Source organism: Pyrgilauda ruficollis, unplaced genomic scaffold (assembly GCF_017590135.1).
Source record: "Pyrgilauda ruficollis isolate IOZ18807 unplaced genomic scaffold, ASM1759013v1 scaffold183, whole genome shotgun sequence".
NCBI lineage: Eukaryota > Metazoa > Chordata > Aves > Passeriformes > Passeridae > Pyrgilauda > Pyrgilauda ruficollis.
Window position 1 is genome coordinate 136,443 of NW_024517318.1, and position 22,614 is coordinate 159,056.

General features: G+C 43.8%; 2 protein-coding genes across 2 annotated transcripts; both read right to left on the minus strand.

Annotated features, from left to right (window-relative positions):
- Nucleotides 1–2,599: 2,599 nt before the first annotated feature.
- On the minus strand, nucleotides 2,600–11,729 carry GABARAPL1 (GABA type A receptor associated protein like 1). Its single transcript, XM_041464746.1, has 4 exons — nucleotides 11,334–11,729; nucleotides 7,709–7,787; nucleotides 6,589–6,707; nucleotides 2,600–5,259 (listed from the first exon to the last, which is right to left on the minus strand). Exons 1-4 carry the CDS (start codon nucleotides 11,421–11,423, stop codon nucleotides 5,194–5,196), a joined length of 354 nt encoding a protein of 117 aa, XP_041320680.1. The 5' UTR covers nucleotides 11,424–11,729; the 3' UTR covers nucleotides 2,600–5,193.
- A 6,839-nt stretch (nucleotides 11,730–18,568) lies between these two features.
- TMEM52B (transmembrane protein 52B) lies at nucleotides 18,569–21,707 on the minus strand. Its single transcript, XM_041464786.1, has 5 exons — nucleotides 21,660–21,707; nucleotides 21,011–21,054; nucleotides 20,280–20,318; nucleotides 19,219–19,385; nucleotides 18,569–18,819 (listed from the first exon to the last, which is right to left on the minus strand). The coding sequence occupies exons 1-5, from the start codon at nucleotides 21,705–21,707 to the stop codon at nucleotides 18,569–18,571; spliced, it is 549 nt and encodes a 182-aa protein (XP_041320720.1).
- Nucleotides 21,708–22,614: the final 907 nt, after the last annotated feature.

The window sequence follows — 22,614 nt, forward strand, 5'->3', positions numbered from 1 at the left end:
TCAGCTGATAATTCAGTATATTCAACCTTATTGCAGTTCTAGCAATGTCCTCCCTTGAAAGTTAGGACCTTTATGTTCTCCCCCTGCTTCCATGTAGCACTGTTTTTAGCATTCATTAACAATCTTTTAATTCCCAAAAAACAGTACAACATGCAGATAGCATTGGCCAGAGTGCAAAATCAGGGAGAATCAGACCCTTCCTTTAGGGAAAGGTGCTGCAAGATCCAGCTTTTTCAATAGAATATTAACTAATTCCTGTAACACATCTATATCCAGGCCTGGGCTGTGCTTTGGGATGCCTGCAAGCTTCCAGGAACACAAACACCTCCTAAAGACTGGCAACAAGAGCTGGGGCAGCTGTTGTTCATGGTCAGCTGTGCTCTGCTTGGGTCAGTCCTGCAAGTGCCATGCCAGCAATGAGCTCTCCAGTCACTCTCTGTGCCTCACCCTGGGGAAGCATTCATCTGAGTGACAATAATGAGCTGGACTTTCTCCCTTCGGCAGTCTTATTTCTGTTTTAATCAGTGTTTCTTTCATCTCAGACATGACTGTTTTATGGAAGTGAAAACATCAGTGTTTAGCATGACTTGGGACTTTTTATATTAGTCCAGATATGTCCTTCACAGTGATGTTGTAAGGCCCCAAAATAAGTGGTCTCTTAACTTGGGTAGTCTCTGCTCCAGGAAAATATTTTCTTCAAAGGAAAGCATCAGGATGACTGGAGAAAGGATTCCAGGTGCAGCGATAGTGACCAAGGGAGAGTATTAATTATTTAACCTCTCTAAACCAGCTGAGCTCATCATTTCCCCTGGGCCTTGCTTTAATACCATTTCTATAACCCACAAAACAAAGGTTATAAATAAAACAGCCTTGGAGCACAAGCTAATATTCAACATTTGGACCAGGTAAATTACATTCAGCAATGTACTGGCCTGCACATTTTGTGTTAGTGCCTCTCAGCAGTGGAACTGATACAAACATGCAAAGCAGCATGGCAGGTACAAACATCTCTGTGGCACCATTTTCCTAGGAAAGGGGTGAGAGGGGGGATGAGAGGAGGAGTGGGAGATGACTACTTAGATTTACTTTATACCACTTTTCTACCTGAGCCAGCAGACGATACCACAGTCCACACAGAAAAATATTTAGTGCATTTGAAACTGAAATTCAAATTATTTCAGCTAATAGTGTATGCTGCATCTGTGCCCATCTGGCTGTAGTCACAGCACCCTTCTGCCACACAGGGACAGCTTGTTTCAGTCACAGTGGTAGATATGAGCTCAGAAATGGCTGCTATGGGCAGGCTCCAATGCAGGATGAATTACTCTCCCCCTCAGCAGCAGCAACAGAAGCTCTCACAGTGGCTCCCCTCTGTATGCAGCGGGAAGAGAAAGTCCTATTAAGCATAGCAAGTTTTATGCCTGTGGATTTCAGTGTTGTAATCTTGACTTTATCACTCCAAGCAACTCCCTCACTCAGTGCACAGGGTTGGAGCCATTGGTCCCACTGAAGCATTGCCATGGCCCATTCCTGCCCCCTCAGCCAGAGGGACCCACACAAACCACAGGTGACATGGAGGGAGGGGGGGGCAAGAAGTGGCATGTCTGTCACTGCTTCTCCAGGTGACAGCATGCATCCCTTTCCTCTTCACACACTGCTAGAGCCTGGCTTGGAGTCATGGTGCTGAACAAATGGTACCCGCTGGTTTTGCCGGCTCCCAGCAGGACTCCTTCCCCCTCAGTGCACAAATATCCACAAGGAAAAGCAGTCTCATTTGTCACTACTGCAGGCTTCTTTTTCAAGGAATCCCAGATTTCCTTATCTTTGCTCTCCTACCTTTAAAGGACCTTGTGGCATGGCAGGCACCCTGGGCCTCTCTCACTTCTTCCCATGGCAAGTTCCACCTCAGGCTGGGCTGTGGTGACACAGGACGGATGCGTGGCTCTGTGTGGGACTTGGCTGGCACAGCACATGGGACTTGTCCTACTGCACCCACCCGAGGCAGTGGGGCATAGCCACAGGTGGTGACCAGCCCCATCCATAGGTGACAAAGCAGGAATCCTGCCAGCCTGCCAGGGCCTGGCAAACGCAGGGCTGAGGGCAGGGCCTCAGTGGGCTCATGGCTGTGCAGGGCTGAGGACAGCTGCAGGCCAGCCCTGCTGCAGCAGCACCACAGTCCTGAGGGGCTGACAGGGAAAGTGCCAGGACAGATGTGAACAGTCCTGGGCCATGGGCATCGGGACAAGTGGCCCCAGGTGCCTGGCAGGGACAGGCAGGGCTGGTGATGCCCAACACCCCATTACTGTTCAAGGCCTTAAAATGGCAGAAAATGCATCAGTGTATTCGTTATGCATCTTAAGACTTTCTTACATCATCCAAGCCTAATTAAAGATGCCACTAGTGGCATAGCAAGACACAGCTAGGTGTGTATGTGACAGTACCACCAAAAATAGGAGCGATGGGACTTGTCCTGGTAGACAGGAGAGAGTAAACCTGGGATTGTGGGAAAAAGTAGCAGCAAATGTTTTGGCAAAGCTGTCCCTTTATTTACAAGCCCATAGTGGGAAGAAATGCTAGTCACCCATTTTGGACCAATCTGTGATTTTCAAATCTTTATTGATAAGTTGATTAAGCTCTAGTCTTAACTTTATTTTACAAGAACCTGCAGCTAATCAGCACAAAAAAATTAGCATCATTACCTTGTACAATACTAGCATAAAAACAGAAATGCCACAATTCAGTTGAAAGAACTGTAAAAGAACTAAACTAAATCGCAAACTCTACACGTAACAAACAGTTGTGATTAGTCCCACGTGTCATTTAAACCCAGCAGCGGGAGGGGAGGACTGAACACAAAACCAAGCACCCCAGGTGCCAACTCTTTCTCCCCTGAGTGTGCTTAACCACGAGCTTGGCATGAACAAGTGGGACAGCAGCAGAGAGATGCACACCATCTGCCTGTGTCTTCTCTTTTATTCTAGAAAGCCACCTGGGTCTGTCCTCTGCTTCAGAATATTCAGAGCTTCCTAAAACAAGAGATTGATGCAGATTTGCACCCAAAGGATTTGAAGAAAGCCTGGTAGTTGAAGGAGAGTGAGTCTAAAAGAGAGGACTGAGCAGTGCAGGCAGAAACTGAAGTTATCCAAAGTTGGCAGTAGGTACAACGCATCCAAACACATTTATTCCAGATGAACACAGGATGGAACAGCAAACCTGAAGTTCGGGATGTAATACTGGGGATTTTATGCCAACCACTACATCATCTGTGCCCTCATTTTCTGTCTGCCCATTCTGACTACTCTGTCTGCATCCTTTGTGGTTCTTCCCTTCTTTCCCATTCTTCCAGTACTTCCCACCCACAAAGGCAGTAACTCTCCCACCCCACCCCACCCCACCTCCCTGACCTTCACACAGTTCTGCCAGTAACTCCCACTTGACACTCCCATCAGCACTCCTACTTCATGCACCTCCATGTAACAACAGTAAGAGAAAGCTGAGACCTGATTTCCTGTTCCCCACACTCAGAAGAGCACTCATCTTGATTTCTCATTCCTGAGCAGCACAGGGAATGGTGATCTAACTTTATAAGTAAATTGAGCAAACTCCTTCAACTTGATTTGGAATTTACCTGTATTCTCCATCCCTCTTCTCTTTTCCTCCCTCTTGGTCCCTCTTTTAAATGTAGGAATGTTTACAGTAATTCAGGCCTGATTTTTACATAAGACCCCAGAATTTTCCTGAAAGTCAGCTCACTCTCCAAGACCTATTCCATCATAGTTATGGCAGTAATGGGAAAATGTGCTGTTCGTGCCACTGAGAAGACACTGCTTTGGCATGACAACATAAGGCTTGCACAGCATCTGACACCCTTCTAAGAACAAAACTGGCTCAAAAAAAAGTAAGAAAAAAATCTACAGATAATCTATTCCCTTTTCCCTTCAAGTCTAAAAGAACCTCTCTTGTGGCATAGAGAGGTACTGTTACCCAATCACAAAAAGCCAGCAAAACACATGCGGCAGTGACTGATTTCCTACGCTTGTGCATGTGGTGCAAGGGCTGTACAGGGATGAGACATGGAAGGGAAGGCTAAACCCACAGGAACTCTGCCATCCTCAAATCTGCAGAAGACTGGTACAAGGACAACAGTGATAGATAATTTTCTGTGTTCACCAAAAACAAGACCACTAGTAGTTAGTTGCCTTAATGCACAGCTAGGATGACTAAAGTTAGGTATCAGGAAAAGCAATCTCACTTGTAGGCTAGCTAGGAACTGAACAGACAATCTCAGCAGCCTCCAGGATCTTCCTCAGTGAAGTTCAGTAGAGAACAAGTTTGATGAGCAGCCATGGTGGACATGTTTGGGATACTCAGTCCTGTCTCAGAGCTGGTGTGGGCTCTTGAGGTCCTTTCTAGCCCTGCGCTTACAAGTTTATCAGTTGACTACACTGAAAAGAACAAAAGGGTAATTTTTCTGTCCAGCAGTTGCAATTAAAGCAACAAAGGAAAAAAAATTGCCGAATTCTTCCTTCCTTTCCCCAACCTTCATGTCTTACAGCTGAGGAGTTCCCAGCCCTCAGAGTAAGCCCTTCTAATGCTGATGGACAGAGCTACCAGCCCTTCTAATACTGATGGAAATTATGGGAAACACAATACCTTCAGAACAATTCACAGGTAGTAGCTGGAGTGAGGACTGTCAGCACAGGACAGCCTTGTGTGGGCAGAGTGAAGTATTTCACAGCTCACTGAATGGGAGCCATGGACAAGACAGGACAAGGTCAGTGTACAATACATGGCATGCCTTCTTCATCCAATGAAAGGATTACATGAAAATGGCCATCCTGCCCAGTCACTCTCCCGGAGCTTCTTTGTACTGGCTTGTCTAGCAGCCTCCAGCACTAACTACTTCCATCTGTGGCAAGAGAAGAATTGTGAACAGTGGAGTTTCCCCAACCCCCCCCAGTGTGGAACCTCTCCTTAATCTTCAAGCTCACCCTGTCCCCCTACCCTGACTCCCCTCAATTTAAAAATAATGGTGATAATTAATGTGTGGAAGCTGGTGACATTGTGCATGTGGTTCACTTCCAGTTCTCTTTTTCTCTTCTCATGCATCCTCCTCCTGCCTCTCCAGCAACCCTCATCCCCGCCAATCCATTCCATCAGTCCATCCAGCCTGCATGCCTGGGGGGCTGCTGCTCACTTGCCATAGACGCTCTCATCGCTGTAGGCCACGTAGAGAAAATAATCCTCCTCATGGTTATCCTGCCAGGGGACAAAGGGACAAAGTGAGGAGCCAAAGCTGGAAACTCACTGCATGTGAGAAAGCTCAACCCAGAGATCACTGTAACACCAGCAGGTAACTTCTTTTTCACTGCTCCTCTCTGTTTACATCGAAGGCTTCGCTTCCCAAGACCAAAGACAACTCTGGCCACAGTGCTGCTTCTACACACAGGCAGGACACACTTCTGTACACAGGGAATTTACTTGAAGAGCCACAGCCAGGCTGTGTTGCAAGCATGCAACAGAAACAGCTCTGACTGTTCACTAGTATCTCAGCAGTGGTATGGTCTTAAGATTGAGAGAGAGACTTGGAAGGATTTAACAAGTCAAAAATCACCTCTAGATGGTATTTTTTTCACAACACTTTGACAAGTGGCTGTATTTCTAAGTCCTGTTTTACATACGAGCAGTAGAGCTGATATGTTAAGTGATTACAATGACACAACAATTCCGTGGAGTGCCAGCAACAGAGATCTGACCTCAGCTCTGGACATCAGACACTTTCCTTCAACGTGTTCAGATTTGGAAAGCATCCTGCCTGTGTCTTCTTTTATTATCTTCTTTAGTATACAGACTGATGAAGTGTCCAGTTACTGCCAAAAAGTGACAGGCCAAACAAGGCTCACAGCACCATGCCAGAGCTCTTTTATTAAAACACCCAGCAGAAGGAGGAATAAAGGAGAAATCAATTCAGGCCGCAAATCACCCATGATATAATGGCTATGGAACTGAGAAATATGGGCATCCAATATGTCTTTAAGGTTGTTCAAATAACACTGCTGAGTAGAAATAGTGGGCAGCAATGCTCACAGCATCCTACGTAATCCTCACTTACACAGTACAAGTGATGAAAAAGTAATTCTAGACAAAGAATAAGTGTTCCCTAAGAAAGTATTTATAGACAGATGGATGCCCAGTGACACTGGCCCTTTTATTAGCTTTTTACTTACTTTTACTGGCTAAAAGGAAATTTCTTTTGTATACACAACAAAACCTATGTTCACCACCCTCCCCAGCCCCAATCTCTGAAAAGGAAGTGGTTTATTTCAACACTTTGTTAAAGTAGTAGGAGCAATATATCATTGCTGGGGCAAGTATTTGCCACAACCCTTTCAACTAGCAAACAACCAGTTGAATTGATAAGGCTCCCCAGGCTCCTGACTGGGGGATGGAACTCCCCATACCAGGTGATGGGATACAGCTCAGGCAAGAGGGTGCCCATGTTCAGGCGTCTGTGACCAAGCTGAAACCACTCACACTTCTGGACATTGCTCTTGTCAGTGAAAGGTAAGAGAAAAGGGCCAGGCTTACCTCATACAGCTGGCCCATGGTAGCACTGGTGGGAGGGATGGTGTTATTGACGAAGAAGAACAAAGCATCTTCTGGCCTCAGGTGGATCCGCTTTCGGATTAAGAAGTAGAATTGACCAACTGAAGAGGAACAAAGAGTGCCTTAAGATGCAGAAAGAATGTTGGAGGGTTTTTTTTTGTTCTTGTTGCTGTTTATTTCTGTATTTATTAGGGTATCAACCCTAACCCTGGCTGTTTTCTTTTGGTGGTGGAAGTCACATACTGTATATAAAAAGTAGGGGGAAATGAACAAGGAAAAAAAGCAGGAGAAGAAAGCAGTAACTTCATGACTGTTACCACATGAGTAGCCAATCCAGTCAGAGCTGGCAGTTTGTCATATACACATCCCATGCCATGTCCCCTCTAAATCCACACTCCACCTACTATGGTATGAAATGCTCTACTGAGGGGAATTGATGGGAAGATCTTTAACTAGCTTAACCTTTAAATCCTACAGATCAAAAACACCTTAGAGAATTTAGCCTTGGTGTAAATAGTTATATAATTCCTGACAAAAAAAAATCCTTATTATTTACTTGAACTACATTGCACAAGAAAGTTTTTCACAGTCCATTAAATACTGCAAGAAGAAGAAGAAATGCTGTTCCTTTAACTCATTCATGTTCTTAAATAAAAACAGATGTAAAAGCACACTCAAGACCACCATGACCATTCAGAAAAAGAACTTTGTAACTATGACTACAGCCACAGGGGTGGAAAAAGGATGGGACTATTGCAAGAACTTGTCTCTTCCTGAAACAAGAGTACAGCCTCTGGCAACTCTGCAGCTAAGTCATCATTGACTGGCCACGACAGTGTCCATAATACACAATTTAGTTAGTCACTGTTGTCATGGTTAGAACTCAGCTGTGACACACTAGCTAAGCCAGTGAGATACCTCAAAAGATCTCAGACTATTCTGTCTTTGTAATCCAGGCTATAAGGTATAAATATAACAAGGACAGCAGATAAACAAGATGTTGAGCCTGTCTGGGTATTTTCTTTGTGCTGATCACAGAGTAAAAAGCACTTCTGAGATCCTCTCACTGAAAATCAGGAAGAAAGGAGGTAGACATTGTTACCTGTGAGGTCGGAAGGCACGAGATACTTTCTTTTGTCCAAGTCAGGTACTCTGGCTTTGGGTGCTTTTTCCACGATTACCTGTAAAGAGAGAGAGAAAGCAAGAAACAGATGATGAGTATCATAAACCAAAATGATCCAAAAAGCATCAGTGGATAAGGATATTACCCTTTGGTGGTGCTACCAGGCCTTTAGGTATATAATCTGTAACAAATACACAACATTAAAGAATACACAAGTGAGATGACTTGAAGAACAGAAGACAACCTAAAATCACTCCCAATAGCTGTGCAGGGAGCCCAGTCCTGCAGCAGTAAGCATGGGGAGTGAAAAAAAAAAGAGTCCAGAACAGACATAAAAATAAACCATAATGGCTGAGAAAAAAAAAAAATAAAAAATAGGACACCTTGATGTTCCCAGTTCAGGTTAATTTTGTGAGAAGACAAGCAAGTAAAACGGTTTCCAGGTTACAGTTCCAAACTGCCCTGCACAAAATCAGCCCTACTCCCAGTAGTCCCACATCCTAATTTCTACTTTCACCAACACCAAGTGCTCTAGAAGGAAGCAAAGAATTAAAGAGAAACTACAGCTCACTGGGGAATTTTTTTTTTTAATCTCCAGTTCTTCAGGAGTTATTATCTACTCTAAAATTCATATTCTTTAAGTTTATTATCCATAGTTCAGATAACTATGGACATTTCCTTAGTCAAGTAAACATACAATAATTAAAACCAGCCTACCATCTGGGCAACCGGATCCATTGAGATCTCTTGACAAAAATAGTAATTTGCTTATATTCTAACACAGAAAAATACAAAGCTCAGCAGCTTTAAGATCAAACAGACCAAGAGGTCTTTTGCTAAAAAAGATAATTTTTGTTAGCAGAGTTAGGCAAAATAGTTACCTCAAAAACAGGAATTATTCCAAAGTGACCTGATCTCCTTTTCCATTGAAACCTTTGGAACTACTGTATTTGTGCAGGAAAAAAGCTGCATTTTTTTTTTGTTTTATGTATTTTTGAACTGGTAAAAGATACATCATGTTTCAATCTATGCGGCTTGCTGTTCTGCAGAAGCCATTCTGACCACCCAAACTAAATCTCTGGATTTTCTGAACTTCCTAAACTTTTAAATTTCCTTAGGCCCCATAATTGTAAATACTCCACCTGAAACACTGTGGGACTAATTTCTAAGGATTCCATGCTCCTATTGCTCTCTGGCAACCCAAATCAGCAAATACAGCTGTTGTGTAAGAGAAAAGATTGAACTGCTGTGGACTAAGCATTCTTTGGATGCAAAACAGTGTTGCCCCACCAGTAAGACACCACACCAGAACAAAATGTTATCATGAGCTTGTGTATTTATCCTGGACATGGTGCTGTGCTAACCTGAATCCTTCTAGAGCCAAGTGAGTGTCTGCAAAATATCTCACACCAGAGAGGTCTGAACTAGGACACTTTTTCTCTGTGCTCCATTTGAATGTGGCCAGCACAGCCAAACCCCCTGAAATTTCCAGGTTTGATTTTAAAATAGAAACATGGTTGCCTCAGCTACTTCAAGATTTCCAAGTACCTACGTTAGCACAAGGCACTCAAGCTCCTTCAGGCAGTTTGAGGTAGGAAGTACATTTCTGTACAAGATGCAGCTGGTAAATGCTGTGAGGAAAGGACAGTACCCCAATCTCACTGAACAGCAACAGCACTTCTCACATTTTTTACCAGCACAGCCAAACAAAGCAGTATCTAACACAATTAACGGCAATGGGGAGAAACCTTTAGTTCTTGCCTCCAATTAAAAAAACCTACTGACAAGTCAAACTGCTTGCTGTGACTACCCTAACTGGCGGGGGAGGAAGAAGGAGAGGCCTTGTAGATTGATCATTAGATAGCAAAGGAAAAGAAATCATGCCTATGAGAATGAGGTGAGTGTTAGGGCTTATAAGCTCCTAGGAAAGGCTTAAATCAGATCACCACTGATTGAAGAGATGTTAAGAAACATCTCCCTCCTGCAAAGATGCACAGAAAGAATTGAGGTGCTCTGCTAAGCTGACTGGCAACTGTAGTCAGTTTGCTGGATAAGGCAGGTTATCTCTTCTGAAGCACTAAACTCTTCACATACCTAAATAAAAAATACAAGGAAAATCCTAAGGGCAGAATACAGCCTATCTACATTTGAGCTGTTGCTGAATGGTGACTGTGATAATGCAGGGCAGTGAAATCTCATCAAAATGCTGAAATGTATCATGGCACTGCAGTGTAGGCAGCCAAAAGGATGACATCTCCAAGGATCCTGCTGTCAGGAAGGGCAGACACAGAAGTGAAGTGAAGAACGGAGTGCTGCATCAAGTCTGGGCATTGCGGTACATCATTCCAATAATCCTTAACTTCAGCACGCCCTGTAATTCTGGTCCTGGTTTTCTTCACAAAATTCTGCTGATGCCCCTCTATCTTGACCTCCTTTGCGTCCTGCCAGACTGGGCCTTGTCCTGGGCTCCCCACAGGGTTCTTCCTGACACATTTGTCATGGCCTGCTGTGCAATCTGCCACGTTAATCCTCAATTTACACCTTCTCTCTCCACCGACCTACAGAGCCCTCATCATAAATACCCAACCTCACACACTTCAAGCTGCCCTGCTGCATGTTCAACCTATGCTATGCCAGGCCTCCCAAACACAGAGAAAACAGGCACCCAAATACTGACTTCCAAAAACTTTTTCAAGTCTATTTGAGACTTGCAAAACATGCTGCTAGCCTGCAGGGAAACATGGGGTGTAACTGTTCCCCCTTTGTCATTAGTTTTATAGGGGGGGGTCCCACTTTTTCTGAAAGCAGTACACCTGTGCAGTAAATCTAGGGCAGACCTCTCTAGTGGGGATGGAAAAAAAGAATACTTGCAAAATGTTTATTTAAAAGGGAAAAAAATTCTATACTTAATTAGATTTGTCTTTTTGGTTTTTTTTTTTTTTTTGTCCCAATAATTATTCGGAATTATGAAGTCAAAAGTTTCCCACAGGCACTCCAAAAGGGGCCTAAGAATGAGGAAGCAAAATTTAGCTAGATGACCTTGCATTCCAAGTGACATTTTCTCCACAGGATGATTAAACAGGAGAGCAAAAGGATTGAGAAGTATCATTTTTTGCTCATGCAAAGGAAAAGAGAAAGGCTATATCGAAAAGACAAAACAAACTGAAGTAACATAAAAATAACAAGGACGTATGAGATGACCCGGATGCAGACCATGTTTAGTATGAAGAGTACCCGGTTAACCCACTCACTGATCTCCATTTTCACAGAAACAACGGTGAGCTCCTTCCCCAATCACCCCCATGCATGCCAGAAAAAGATCAGCAGCGTTCCCGCTGTGGAGATACTGCGGATCTCAGGGAAAAAGGTGTATTCCACCCCCCACCCACAATGCAGCCCTTCGCGCACCATAAATAGACCCAGCTTCGCACTAAGCAGGAAAGCAGCCAGGGATTTGAATCAGAGCAGCGAGATCACGATCATCTATATTAAACTGATTTCTTTCGCCTTCAAAATAAGGCGAGAAGCCGACGGCCGGCACGGAAAACAAAGGCGGCCGAGCCCGGGCTCGCAGCACATAGCCGCCCAGGCAGCGCGCACTCACGGGGACTCTATCGGGGTATTTCTTCCGGATCTTCTCCCCTTCTTTTTTCCTGTACTCGAACGGGTGGTCTTCCTTGTACTGGAACTTCATGGCGCCGGGCTGTCCCGCCGCTCGCGGCTGCGGCTGCTGCTGCTGCGGCTGCCTCCGAGCCGGCCGGCGCTGCGCAAACAGCTCCGCCCGCCGAGCTGCGGCCGCTCCCGCCTCACGGGGAGCCGCCCCGGCACAGCGCCGCCGTGACGTCTCGGCCAGGCGCCGCCCCGAGCCCGCGGAAGGGTGCCACGGGGAGCTGACCCCCGAGCCCCGCTCTGGAGTCACGGGGAGGCGCCGCGGTGCTCGGGATGGGGAGAGGTCAGGGGGCAAGGAAGGGCGCGTCCTGTTCGTGCACCGATTTATTGCCCGGCAGAACATAAACAAACAAACAAATAAATATTTAAAAGCAATTTTTTTTTTTTTTTTTTAAATCTGAAAGGCAGCAGAGCGCCGCCAGCCCTCCGCAGCGTGACTCAGGGTTATAAACACGGCCCCAGCCCAGCCGTACTGGGGCACCGCACCCACCCTGGAGGGACATGGCTCGGGGCTCCCCGGGTGAGGCCTGAATGCCCCCGCTGGTCCAAATGAATGTGACCTGCGGTCTCTGTGGCTGCGAGAGGTAACATGCGCACACAAAAATAATTGTTTGTTCTCGGACTGTCCCCGTGACTGCTGGATCTGGGCTGTTGCCTTGTTAGTAGCATCTCGGTGGCAGAAAGCGTGCCGTATAATGTGTCACGCCAGATGCATGTTGCAAACAGCAGACACCTAAAGGTCTGCAAACAACCCAAAACAGCGAGCCAATTTTGGCCCAGTTACTCAGCTGGCACATACAATATCTGGGGGGTTTTCCCCTAGGAATAGATCAACTCACAATTATTCACTGATCAGCAGAAGAGCAGCTATTAATGAATGGCTCAGCACGCTCAAATCAGGATAAAAATCAATTGCTGCTACCCTAGGGACAATGAGTTGGATTGTGTTAAATTACTTTTTCTTTGCATACTTTACCTAGAGGAAGCAGAATTTTGCCAAGGCTGATCTTTTATCTGTGGAGGTGTTTTAGCTGTAGCAGAATGTGAGTGGAACAGCCAGATGCATAAGGTGATTCTCCATGTCCACACCAAAGGCAGAGGTAAAAGACACAGATTTCCTAATTCAACCCCATATCTTGACTGAGGATGAGCAGGGGTAGGAAAAGGTGTGTTGGGATGTGATTTTTCTCACCTGAATCATGAATCATGACACCTACTTTTGGATAGCTGAAGTGTGTCTGCAAAAAACTCTGGCAGGTCCTTTACTTTCTAAACTTTTATTACTGGTACTTTTTTTTATACCAAATACTTTTATTAGTATGGGGTAGTGTGACCTCCTGCTAATGGTCAGTTCCAGCAGGTGCATGCCCAAATCTCCTAAGGATCAAGCAGCCCACAGTGGGAATGTCACCAGCCAGTGTGTGCCAGCCTTTACTAGTTTGTGTGCATCAGGTTTGTACAGGAAGCAGCATCAACATGCTTCTGTCTGTCCTAGGACATGTAAACATTCTCCCATGGTTGCCAGGTCAGAGGAGCTCAGAGGGGTGAGTCAGAAGGAAGGAACTATTTTTTGCAGTCCCATAGCAAATAGCTTAGATTGAAGGAACCCCAGGGTTTAGACCCAAGGAAAATTCTGGTTTCATGGCATTAAACTTTTATATAAAGCCTGTGTTTGGCCTCCTTGCTTCCTAACTGCCTGCAGCATGGCAGTGCTGAGGTGTACTGAAGGTCTGTAGTGATGCCTTTTCCTCAAGCACAAAAGAGAGGAAGTTTTCTAGCCTGTTTTACTTAAGCCACCAACATATTCTGGCAATTTAAACAGACTGATCTCAAACTCCTCTTATTCTGTGAATTGCTGTTTTTATTCCCAGGACTGCTCCCAAGACAGCTAAGGTAACACCTGGTTTTAATTTCTCATGACAAATCAGAGAGAAGTGCCAGGTTTTTTCTCTGTTCTGATGCAAAGACATGACCCTATGAGCACATTGCTAGGTGACTTCTCAGCAACTACCCTGACTGAAGTCTCTCCCTGCCCTGATGGTGCAACCCTGGATGTGCAGCCCCAAGACTCACTCCTCCTGCTTCCCCACTTTGTCAGGCACTGAATTCCCAGCTCTCTCCTTCAGCTTCAATAATAACAATAACATCACTGGCAAAACAGGCAGGAAGATGACACGAGCAGAAGCAGTGACAAACACGTAAACATTTGACTTAGGGTTGTTAAAATGTCAGCCCATGGGCACGTGACAAACCCTATGTTCTGGATTTGTTTGCCAGAGGGAGGAACTGGAAATGGTGTTGGCTAATTTTCCTACCCTGGACTGCCAGCACAAAGTGCTCCTTCAAGGACTGTCAAAACAATATATTTCTTCTTAATCTAGAGTGTCAGAACAGCTCTGAGCACGTACTGTACTGCTGTGTCTGCAGGTCATGTGGGTACATTCTACAAGGGATTTCCCAAGCAGCCATAGGAGCAGAAGACAAAAATATTCGCACAGAACCTGGGGGTAGGTTTTGCAGTCTGTGCTGTACTATACAGTCCTCCTGCTTATAACTCTGGAGTCCCTAGCATATTTCTTTCATTATTACCTCCCACTGGGTAATTTATGCCTCTACAGACTTGATTTTTTATTTATTTAATTTTTTAATCCTAATTGTGGACTCTGCATATTAAAGTCTCTTTTGTCAGAAAATTTGTGCTTTGTGGTCTGAATGGTGATTAAACCACAGATGGCATACCTGAAGGCACTCATGCTTCTGATCTGCTCACTGCCACCCATGGCACAGTCCTTTCCTGGTGTCTCTGCTATATCCCTCGTGACTGGTCATCAGTTTTTCTTGGCACTGGATCTGTAGCACCTTCAGAGCCAGTATGGGCACATTGGTCTTGGATGAGGGCACAGGGTTAGTCACTCCCAGTAAACAATGTCTAACTGTGTAAATGTTTTCCTTTCCTCTAGGAAAGCACTCTCTATTGTCCATGCTGGGCTGCTGTACTGCTGCTCTATTTTCTACAATTTCTTAATTTTTTTTTTTTTTTACAAAAAAAAAGCTGCTCTTTCTTACCATACTTCTTTTATGGCCCAGCTTCAGCTAAAGTTGCTTAAAGGCATGCAAATGATGCTCTGAGGAGATTAAGGAACACAATCACAATTGCTGCATGATCAAAAGCAGCAGCAAAGGACAACAGCCCAGATTTGCAAAGCAGAGTTTGAGATCCATTTGTTCTAGTCAGTGATTGGGAGTGGCCTGTTGGAGAGGGGCATCATTGTTCCTGTGAAAACAAAGAAGTCACAGCAACAGTGGAGCCAGTGGGATGTTTCTGAAAACCGGTTTTTCTCAAGTACTCTGTTTTAGGGGAACCTAAGGGCGGCACTGTTACCAAACAAGTTAATGTTTCTTTTAAAAGGAGCCCGTGGAGCGGTGTGGAGAGGGTAATTGCTTTAAGGAGATTTAATCCATGAATTGGGTAACAGATGACAGGCAAGCTATGGGTGATGCCCATGTGTTAGAAAAACAAACTACAAATTTAGGGACTGACGTGCTTCAGTGCTCTTCGACCAGAGAGAGAAATTTGTTGTTGAGACCTGGACACAAAGAATGCAGAATTTATAACCAATGACATATACAGAAACTGGAGATGAAGGAGAAACTAACAAGACAATTATTGAGATTCTCTTTATCTGGGAAAAAGAAATAAATGATAAAAATACTAAAAATGTGGATTAATTTGCATTAGAAACAATAAATAAATAACAATAGGTGGTAGAATACTATTTAATGAAGAGAACTATGTAACTTGTAAGTCAATGAACACTAATTTCTTTGTTTGCTTAAATGTATAAATAGTTAAAGGTTTGATAACTGGCATGTTCTGTGGAGCTATCCCCATGTACCCTAACACTGAATAAAGTTATGTTGACTTTCTACCCTAACAAACTGGTTAAATAGTTTATGTCCCAACTTTTGGTGCCAGTTTCTGGTACCCCAGATGGGACAAAGAGGTGCCAACTCAGTGGACCAGAGGAATCATCAGCACTCCAGTGCACACCAAGATATTTCCGGGGAGATCTTCCTATTTCCTACTCTGATGAGTAGATCACTCTGCCCTTTCTGGAAAAAAGAATATTACCATTGCTTAAGGTACTTTATTTGAAGGTATTTTTCCTGCCCATAAGTTGCCCTAATAGAAAGTTTGCATTGTGAGGCTCAGAGATTTTTCAAACTGGCTTGGGTTTTAGGAAAGGTTGTAAAAAGTTGTAAAAGACTGTAAGAAGTTATAGAAAGCTTGTAAAAGGTTTTAAAGGTGTTAAAAGGTTTTTTCCTAAGATGGTAAATATGAGAGTGGGGCTATTTTCATAGCTCCCATGAGAAGGGATCCCAAAGGGTTCCCTTTTGGGTTGTGTCCTGAGGAACTGGAAAAAGTTGGGGGTTTGGGAGGGTGACCCCTGACACAAAAACAACTTGTTGAATATTGTAATCATTGGTGGCCAATACATAAACTTAATGGTTGTGAAAAGTGACCAGTTAACGGGATTGCAAATTACAAATACCATTTTGCAAATAATGCTGTTTTGTAAAAGGAATGCAATGGACCACCAGCCATATGCTGGTTTGTTTTTATTATTTAATTTTTTGATTAGTGGAATAATCCTGATTAGTGGAAGTAATGTATGCATGTGCCTAGAGATCTGATGGTGTTAGCATTAGAAGAGAAGGGATGGGAGACCACCCAAAAGATGCTGCTCTGGCTGCAGTCCAGGCTGAATCCCCAGTGTCAAGCATGTGGCTGCAGGCTCCTGTGGCACAATGAGCTGGATGAGTTTGTCCTGCAGCCAAGGAACTGGTGCAGCTCAGCACTGGGGCTGCTCGGGGAACATCATGTGGAAAGGCTTCACCTTGCAGTTGGACTTGTGCTTTAGGATATTTACTGTTTCACAAGGACAAAGGAGTTCGGTCCAGGAAGGAAAAGAGGCTGTCTGTCCAATCCTGAGCCCCTTTCTAAGACAGAGTTGAGCCTGACTGCAGGAAGGGCTTTCAGGAACTGAAAGATGCTTTAATGACTGCTCCTGCACTGGGACTACTGGGCTTTCTAGGCAGAATTGCTGCCCTGTAGAGCAGAGTAACCATCACATGTTAAATGACAGCTCCAGGACTGCAGGCAGGATGAGCTGGATGTTCCCCCTGGAAAGCACTGTGAAGATTTCCAGGGAGTTTCTGGGCTTGACAGTACTTGACTTATGTTCAGCAGACTCAAATGTCTCTGTTTGCTTCAGGCTTTTACTGTGGAGTAAAAGACCCTTCCAGCAAATGCTCTGCAGCTTGGTGGAGCCAGGCCTGAACAGCACTTCAGAGAGCAGCTGATAAAAGAGATCACTCTTAACAGGTGTTCCACAAGCAGTTATAATTATTATTATTTCAAGGCCAGGCTGGACAGGGCTCTGAGCAACCTGGTCTAGCCAAAAGTGTCCCTGTCCATGGCAGGGAGGTTGGAACCCGATGATTTTTAAGGTCCCCTGCAATTCAAACCATTCTACAATTCTAAGACTGAAGAAAGGTATAAATAGCAGAAGGGACATAAACTTACCTGTCTCTTCTTTACTTATTCCATTCCACTTTATCACTTGCTAATGATACAGTTAAAAATGACTAGACAATTTAGGAAGAAGTTTGTGACCTCAAAATCAAGACCCTCATTAAATTCCTTTAAATACAAAATTCCTGTGGCTGGTCAACATCTGGGACATCATCAAAGATGTTTTGGTTGTTCAATTTAGCTTTATTCTATCCCTGAAGCTATTTTATCAACCTTCTCTAAAATTTTCTGTAGCTGTGATCTCAACAGCAGTTAGGCTCCTAAACATGTTTGGGACCTAGTCCTAGTAGTTGGACCTTGTCCAACATTGTCCTTGTCCTTCTTATCTACAAAATAACTGTATTTTCTGTATTTCACAGCATATTAACTAAAGCTGGAATTTGGGTACTTCAGCAGGAAGAGCCATGCAGACATTTCAAAAAGCTGTGACCTGTGCCTTCATATCAACATGAACATATACATGCAATTTATTCATGGCTGAATGAATCATCATGTGATATTTAATGTTGTGCTGCTTTAATGGTTTCAGGTGTTGAATCCAGGGTAGAGACAACACTGATGTGGTTCAACACTCGCCTTCTCCTGACAGCTTAGTCCAAGGTTTTACAGATGGGCCATACCTGTGTTCATCCAGTTTCATTAATATTTCTGGATGGTTCAGCATATTTGTATTGACCAGGACAGACTCACAAATTATTCAATCTGAGAAATGTCTTGCATGTTTTAAATGGTGTTACTTCAATTGATCTGGTTTTGACAGCAACATTAGGAATTAATAAATGATACTATATGAATGCATTGATAATATATATGATTGAGCTTTATTTCAGAGATAGTGTTCTTGCTCCTCCTCTTGTTTGATCTGTTGGTACATATATAACATTTTTTTAATTCAAATATAAGAGCTTGTGACTACCATTTCAGAATTGTTATATACCCCATTCAGAATCAGACTCTGTTCATTCTATGTATCCTGCAGGGCATTAAGGGTACACTGTGTACACACTGTCTATATGTATGCTGTCTTTCATCTACATGCAGATTGTTTCATTTTTTTTAAAATTTACTATAAATGATTGGCAATTTCCAGAAGTTTGGTGTTAATATTGGGTTGTAATAGACCTTTGCAAATGTCTTTTTTTGTTTGTTTGTTTTTCTTTTTTTATTTTATTTTTTCCCCCTGCTTTGAAGACCTCTTGCCATCCTGAGGAAACTTAGGCTAAAGGCAAGAGGAATGAGACTGCATCTGCAGGCACCCTGCAGATCACTAGCCTACAAAATGGCTCAGCACCTTGATCCTGCCGCCTGCTTATTTGTGCAAAGTGTGATTCTAGTGTTGTGTATGTAATGAATGGGCTTGGAGAATGCAAATTATTTGAAGGAGGTGTCAAAAAGAGCCATTAGACTCTGCTAGATCTGAAAATATTTGGAATTTTAGTTGCTTCCCCTGCCCCGCCCCGATTTCTCAATTGACTAAGGAAGTTAATCTGAAATTCTTAAAGCCATGCCCACCTGAATTAGTCTCTGCATGCAACTATCCTGTATTTTTTGCTATCAGTAGAACCAGACATTCATCAGTGTCCTGGGAGGTCTGGCTGGGCGTCCTTGCCCTCGGTGGGTGCCTGTGGCTTTTCCTCTGGCACTGGATCCAGGTCTGGCACCTTCTGCCCCGCCTTGGCCACGGTGAACCTGCTCATGTGCAGAGCTTCTTCGTACACTGGAGGGGTGTCTGATGCAGAGAGGGGAGGGGTTCCTTGGGCAGCGTTGTGGGAGTGTGCCACGGCTAATATCCTCCTGGCAGCAGGCCCAAACACTGAGTGGAGAGCTGGAAGAAAGGAGACCAAAGCTGTTTGCCTCATCCTGAAAGCATCGTGTGGTTAGAGGAGGGCAAGGATATCCACAGGGCATAGGCTCTTCTCTTCGCACAGCCAGAAGGTTTTCCTTTTCCTGCTCCTTCAGACTTCCCTAAAAGAGTGTGTGTGCAAAATCCCGCTAGCAGCATCCCACAATTCCTCTCTCCTGAAATGCCACTGAATCCTTATTCCACCCAAACATGTCTCACAGCTGAGCACCTTAGTTTGTAGGACACACAGAGGTCACTTTCCCTCCATCCTGCCATGAACTTCCCTCTGTCAGCCTCGGGGTGTCACCAGCTGGGCTTTACAGTGCAGCCCCTCACTTCACAGGGTGTTGAAGTCCACAGGATGGGGCAAGGCCAACTCACAAGTGATGGTGCTCTGGAGGGTGCTGTCATGGTCAAACGCAATGACGGTGACCTCGTAGGGCTGGGGGCTTGCCTCGTCCCCTGTCTGATGGCACTGGAAGCAGCACCTCATACAGACAGAGACCAGGCCACACAGGAGCAGGAGCCCCCCGACCACCAGCACCAGCCTGCAATGGGAAGGCACACAGAATTAGGACAGAAAGATTTTGTTTACAGGATGCCTCTTAATGTCTTTGATTGCTTACAGCATGGCTAACCTCAAAGCTAAACAAGGTCACCTGGGGCTTTGTCCAGCTGAGTTTGGACAGTATCCAGGGATAAAGATCCATCATTCCCTCCAGGCACCTGTTCAAGAGCTGCACCACTGTCAGGGGAAGCACTTTTTCTCCTGTCTAATCAGAATTTTCCTGTCTGCAGTTTGGTCAGCCACCTTATGTCCTTCTACTGAGCACCTCTGAAAAGTCTCTGCCTTTATCTTCTCTCAAGATCCCCCCTGGGTAGTGGAAAACTGCAATTACTTTATCTCCTTAGCTTCCTCCAGGCTGAAGAAACCTGTTTCTTTTTATTTGCTTTACCTGGCTTCAGTTTGCCAACATCTGTTTTGTACTAGGGACCAAAACTAGGAATTCCAGACATCTCGTCATGAGTGACAAGCAGAGAGGAAAAATTGGATCTTGCAATCTTCTGGCATACCCTTATCAATTCAGCCTTCCAGATGTTCAACAACTACCATCCTTCTTAATCTCATCCTGGGGGGCATAACTAAGAAATCAGACAGAACTTACTTTAAAAATCAGTCTTTTAAGAGGCATATTGTACCATGAATGCTTTATTAACAGTGTTCATACAACTAAATATGTGGAATAAAAAAGGAGACTGGTGGGTCAACTTTTGTTAGACAATAAGATGTCTAAGGGGTTGCCTTGCTCTTGTAGAGCTTTAGAGAATCCCAGGGAAAAGGAGGGGGTGGCATCACTCTTGAGAATGTCACATTTAATCCCACCCTTTTCTACTGGAATTGTCTAGAGGTGCAGATATTTAGACTAAACATGTTATCTTACCAGATATACCACAGACGGTCCCATTCTGTACCTGAACAGCTGAAGAGAAGAGGGTACGAGAAATAGTTATCCACAGAACACCAAACAAAGGCAAAGATCCCTATGGTATCCTCCTCCCTCTCCCTTCATGCTCCTCACTTACTGTCCAGATTCCAGATGCCACAATGATGAAATACTCATTGTGCTTTGTGAAGGACACAGTTGTCCAACCTCAGCAATATCCCTGTCAGGTGAATTTCCCTTCTGTTGGCTTTATATCTTGATTATTTTCCTGATATTTATCCTTGCCCAATTCCCTTTGCAAACCTTAGAATTCTGCATTCATGTTTGTTTTTTTCTTTTTTGTCAAGATATCATTTTGGTTATTCTTAAAAATGGTATCACTGACAGTAATATTCACCAAAGTGGTATATTTCAAACAATTTTTTCAAGGAAAGCTTGATTCTAAATTATAATCCCTGTCAGTTGAAATTACAGCAGAAAGCTCTTAACTATTGCAGTAATGCAAATAGGCAGCAGGAGCAGTACCACACAATCAGTACCTTGATCAATAAAAATAGTAATTGATCGAGTTAATATTGAAAGTAATGGTGATTTCACATGAATTTTTAATACAACTAAATAAGATTTTCTGGAAAATGTCAACCATCAGGTCATAACATCCATGTCCAGTATTGCCTTTGTTGTTCATTGTTTTCTTTAAAGAAGAGCAAGATTGAGAAATACTTAACAGTTCAGTGTTAAGGCAGCCTTCCTCACCTCTCACATGGGGGAGCTAGAAGGAGAAAAGCAGCAGAGACACAGCTAGAGTGAATTAAATCTTTGTCAAATACATCTTGTATATCTTTCATATTATGAGTCTGGATGTCCTATGGTCAGGACATACTGTTACCTATCTTCCATTGCTTCTATTGTATATTTTGCTGTAGATTTGAAGTTACTCTTACCAACAGCATTGTTTTATATGTTAACTTCCTCTAGTCCTTAAAATCTTATTTAGTACTGTTCTGAACTTCATCGTCACCACAACCTTCCCTTTCTCCACTACAAGCCACGTCATTCTCCAGCTGTAGATCCTTCTCCACGCTCAAATATTAAGAACATTTAAAAATCCTTCTTCCTATTATACCTACCCTGGCTTGAAAACTACTCTGTCCCTACAGCACTCCTATCCTTTCATTCCTTTTCCTTGGGTACCTTGATGTCTGAGTTACCATCCCTGGAATAGCAGTAAATATTGTCTTCTCTGTGTATGCCTTTTAAATGTCCAGCTCTTTCTAACATCTAGGAAATTTTTATTCCTAATGTCTTTTCATCTTTCCAAGGTAACTCCATAGCCAAGCAGAGACTCCATGAAGAGGAAAGTCAAAGATGACTTACCCATAAGAAACTTCCTACAACAAAGCAGATCACGTCTGAGTTATGCATCCCTGTAAGGTGGTTCTGTGGCCTCTTGGTGTTTCAAGCTGCTTGGAGTCTTCTTGTCCTACCTACTTTAGTTCATCCTCACCAGTCCAGTGGCCAGGAGACGGAGCAGCTTCTGTGCTGTGTATTGAATCCAATCTCTTCCTCCTACTCTGCTTCTTTCTGCCCTTCAGGTTTTTGCTTTCCCTCTTTTCCTTTTTATCACTGGCAATTCCTGATTTTTTCTGCCTCTCTTTTTGTTGTTCTATTGGCCCAGTTCTCTTCCTCTTTTGAAGGGATTTCTAAAACCTTCCAGTCAGATCAGGAGAAGAGCAGTGGCTACAGGTTCTTACTTTAGATGTTTAACTAGTTCAGTGAAGGGCATCATGAGATCTCTGCGGGCCTGACCCTTCCCTTCTATGAGCAGAAAGGGTCTCTGAGTTTGTTAATTCCCGATTATTTCTGTCCCCGCCCCTACCCTGAGGGGAGTGGGTTGAAAGTCATGTTACTAACCTGTTTAAATGGAGTTCAGATTCCTCTCCATCCTCCAGTACCTTTTCTGCTCCTGCACTCACATTGTCCTACCTCTGACCATCCAATCTACTGACTTGGAAGTGAAAGAATTTGCCATATAATAACTATATCCGGCATTTTTAATATATATGTGTATGTGTGTGTATATATATTTACACACACACACACACACTGTTATATGTATATGTAAACATATATGTGTGTATATATATGCAACATATATGTATGCATATGCATATATATATATATATATATATATATATATATATATATATTCATATGCAGCAACTCTTGTACCTCCCATTTTAAGGCTCTGCCATCATCCCTCTTACCTGTTCATGTCCTGCTATGTCACTCCTGCAGCTGAGAGTCTGTTCACTCACAGGTCCCACTCCCA

Excerpts from the sequence above, each read along its gene's own strand:
- TMEM52B (XM_041464786.1), bottom strand. The coding sequence starts at position 21,707 with ATGCATAACTCAGACGTGATCTGCTTTGTTGTAGGAAGTTTCTTATGG. Across the intron at positions 20,319-21,010 it reads GGCTGCCTTAACACTGAACT|CTGTTCAGGTACAGAATGGG; the intron begins GTTAAGTATTTC and ends TCTTCTCTTCAG. Across the intron at positions 18,820-19,218 it reads CCTCCAGAGCACCATCACTT|CTCTCCACTCAGTGTTTGGG; the intron begins GTGAGTTGGCCT and ends CCTTTCTTCCAG.
- GABARAPL1 (XM_041464746.1), bottom strand. The coding sequence starts at position 11,423 with ATGAAGTTCCAGTACAAGGAAGACCACCCGTTCGAGTACAGGAAAAAA. Across the intron at positions 7,788-11,333 it reads AATACCCCGATAGAGTCCCC|GTAATCGTGGAAAAAGCACC; the intron begins GTGAGTGCGCGC and ends CTCTCTTTACAG. Across the intron at positions 5,260-6,588 it reads CCATGGGCCAGCTGTATGAG|GATAACCATGAGGAGGATTA; the intron begins GTAAGCCTGGCC and ends GTCCCCTGGCAG.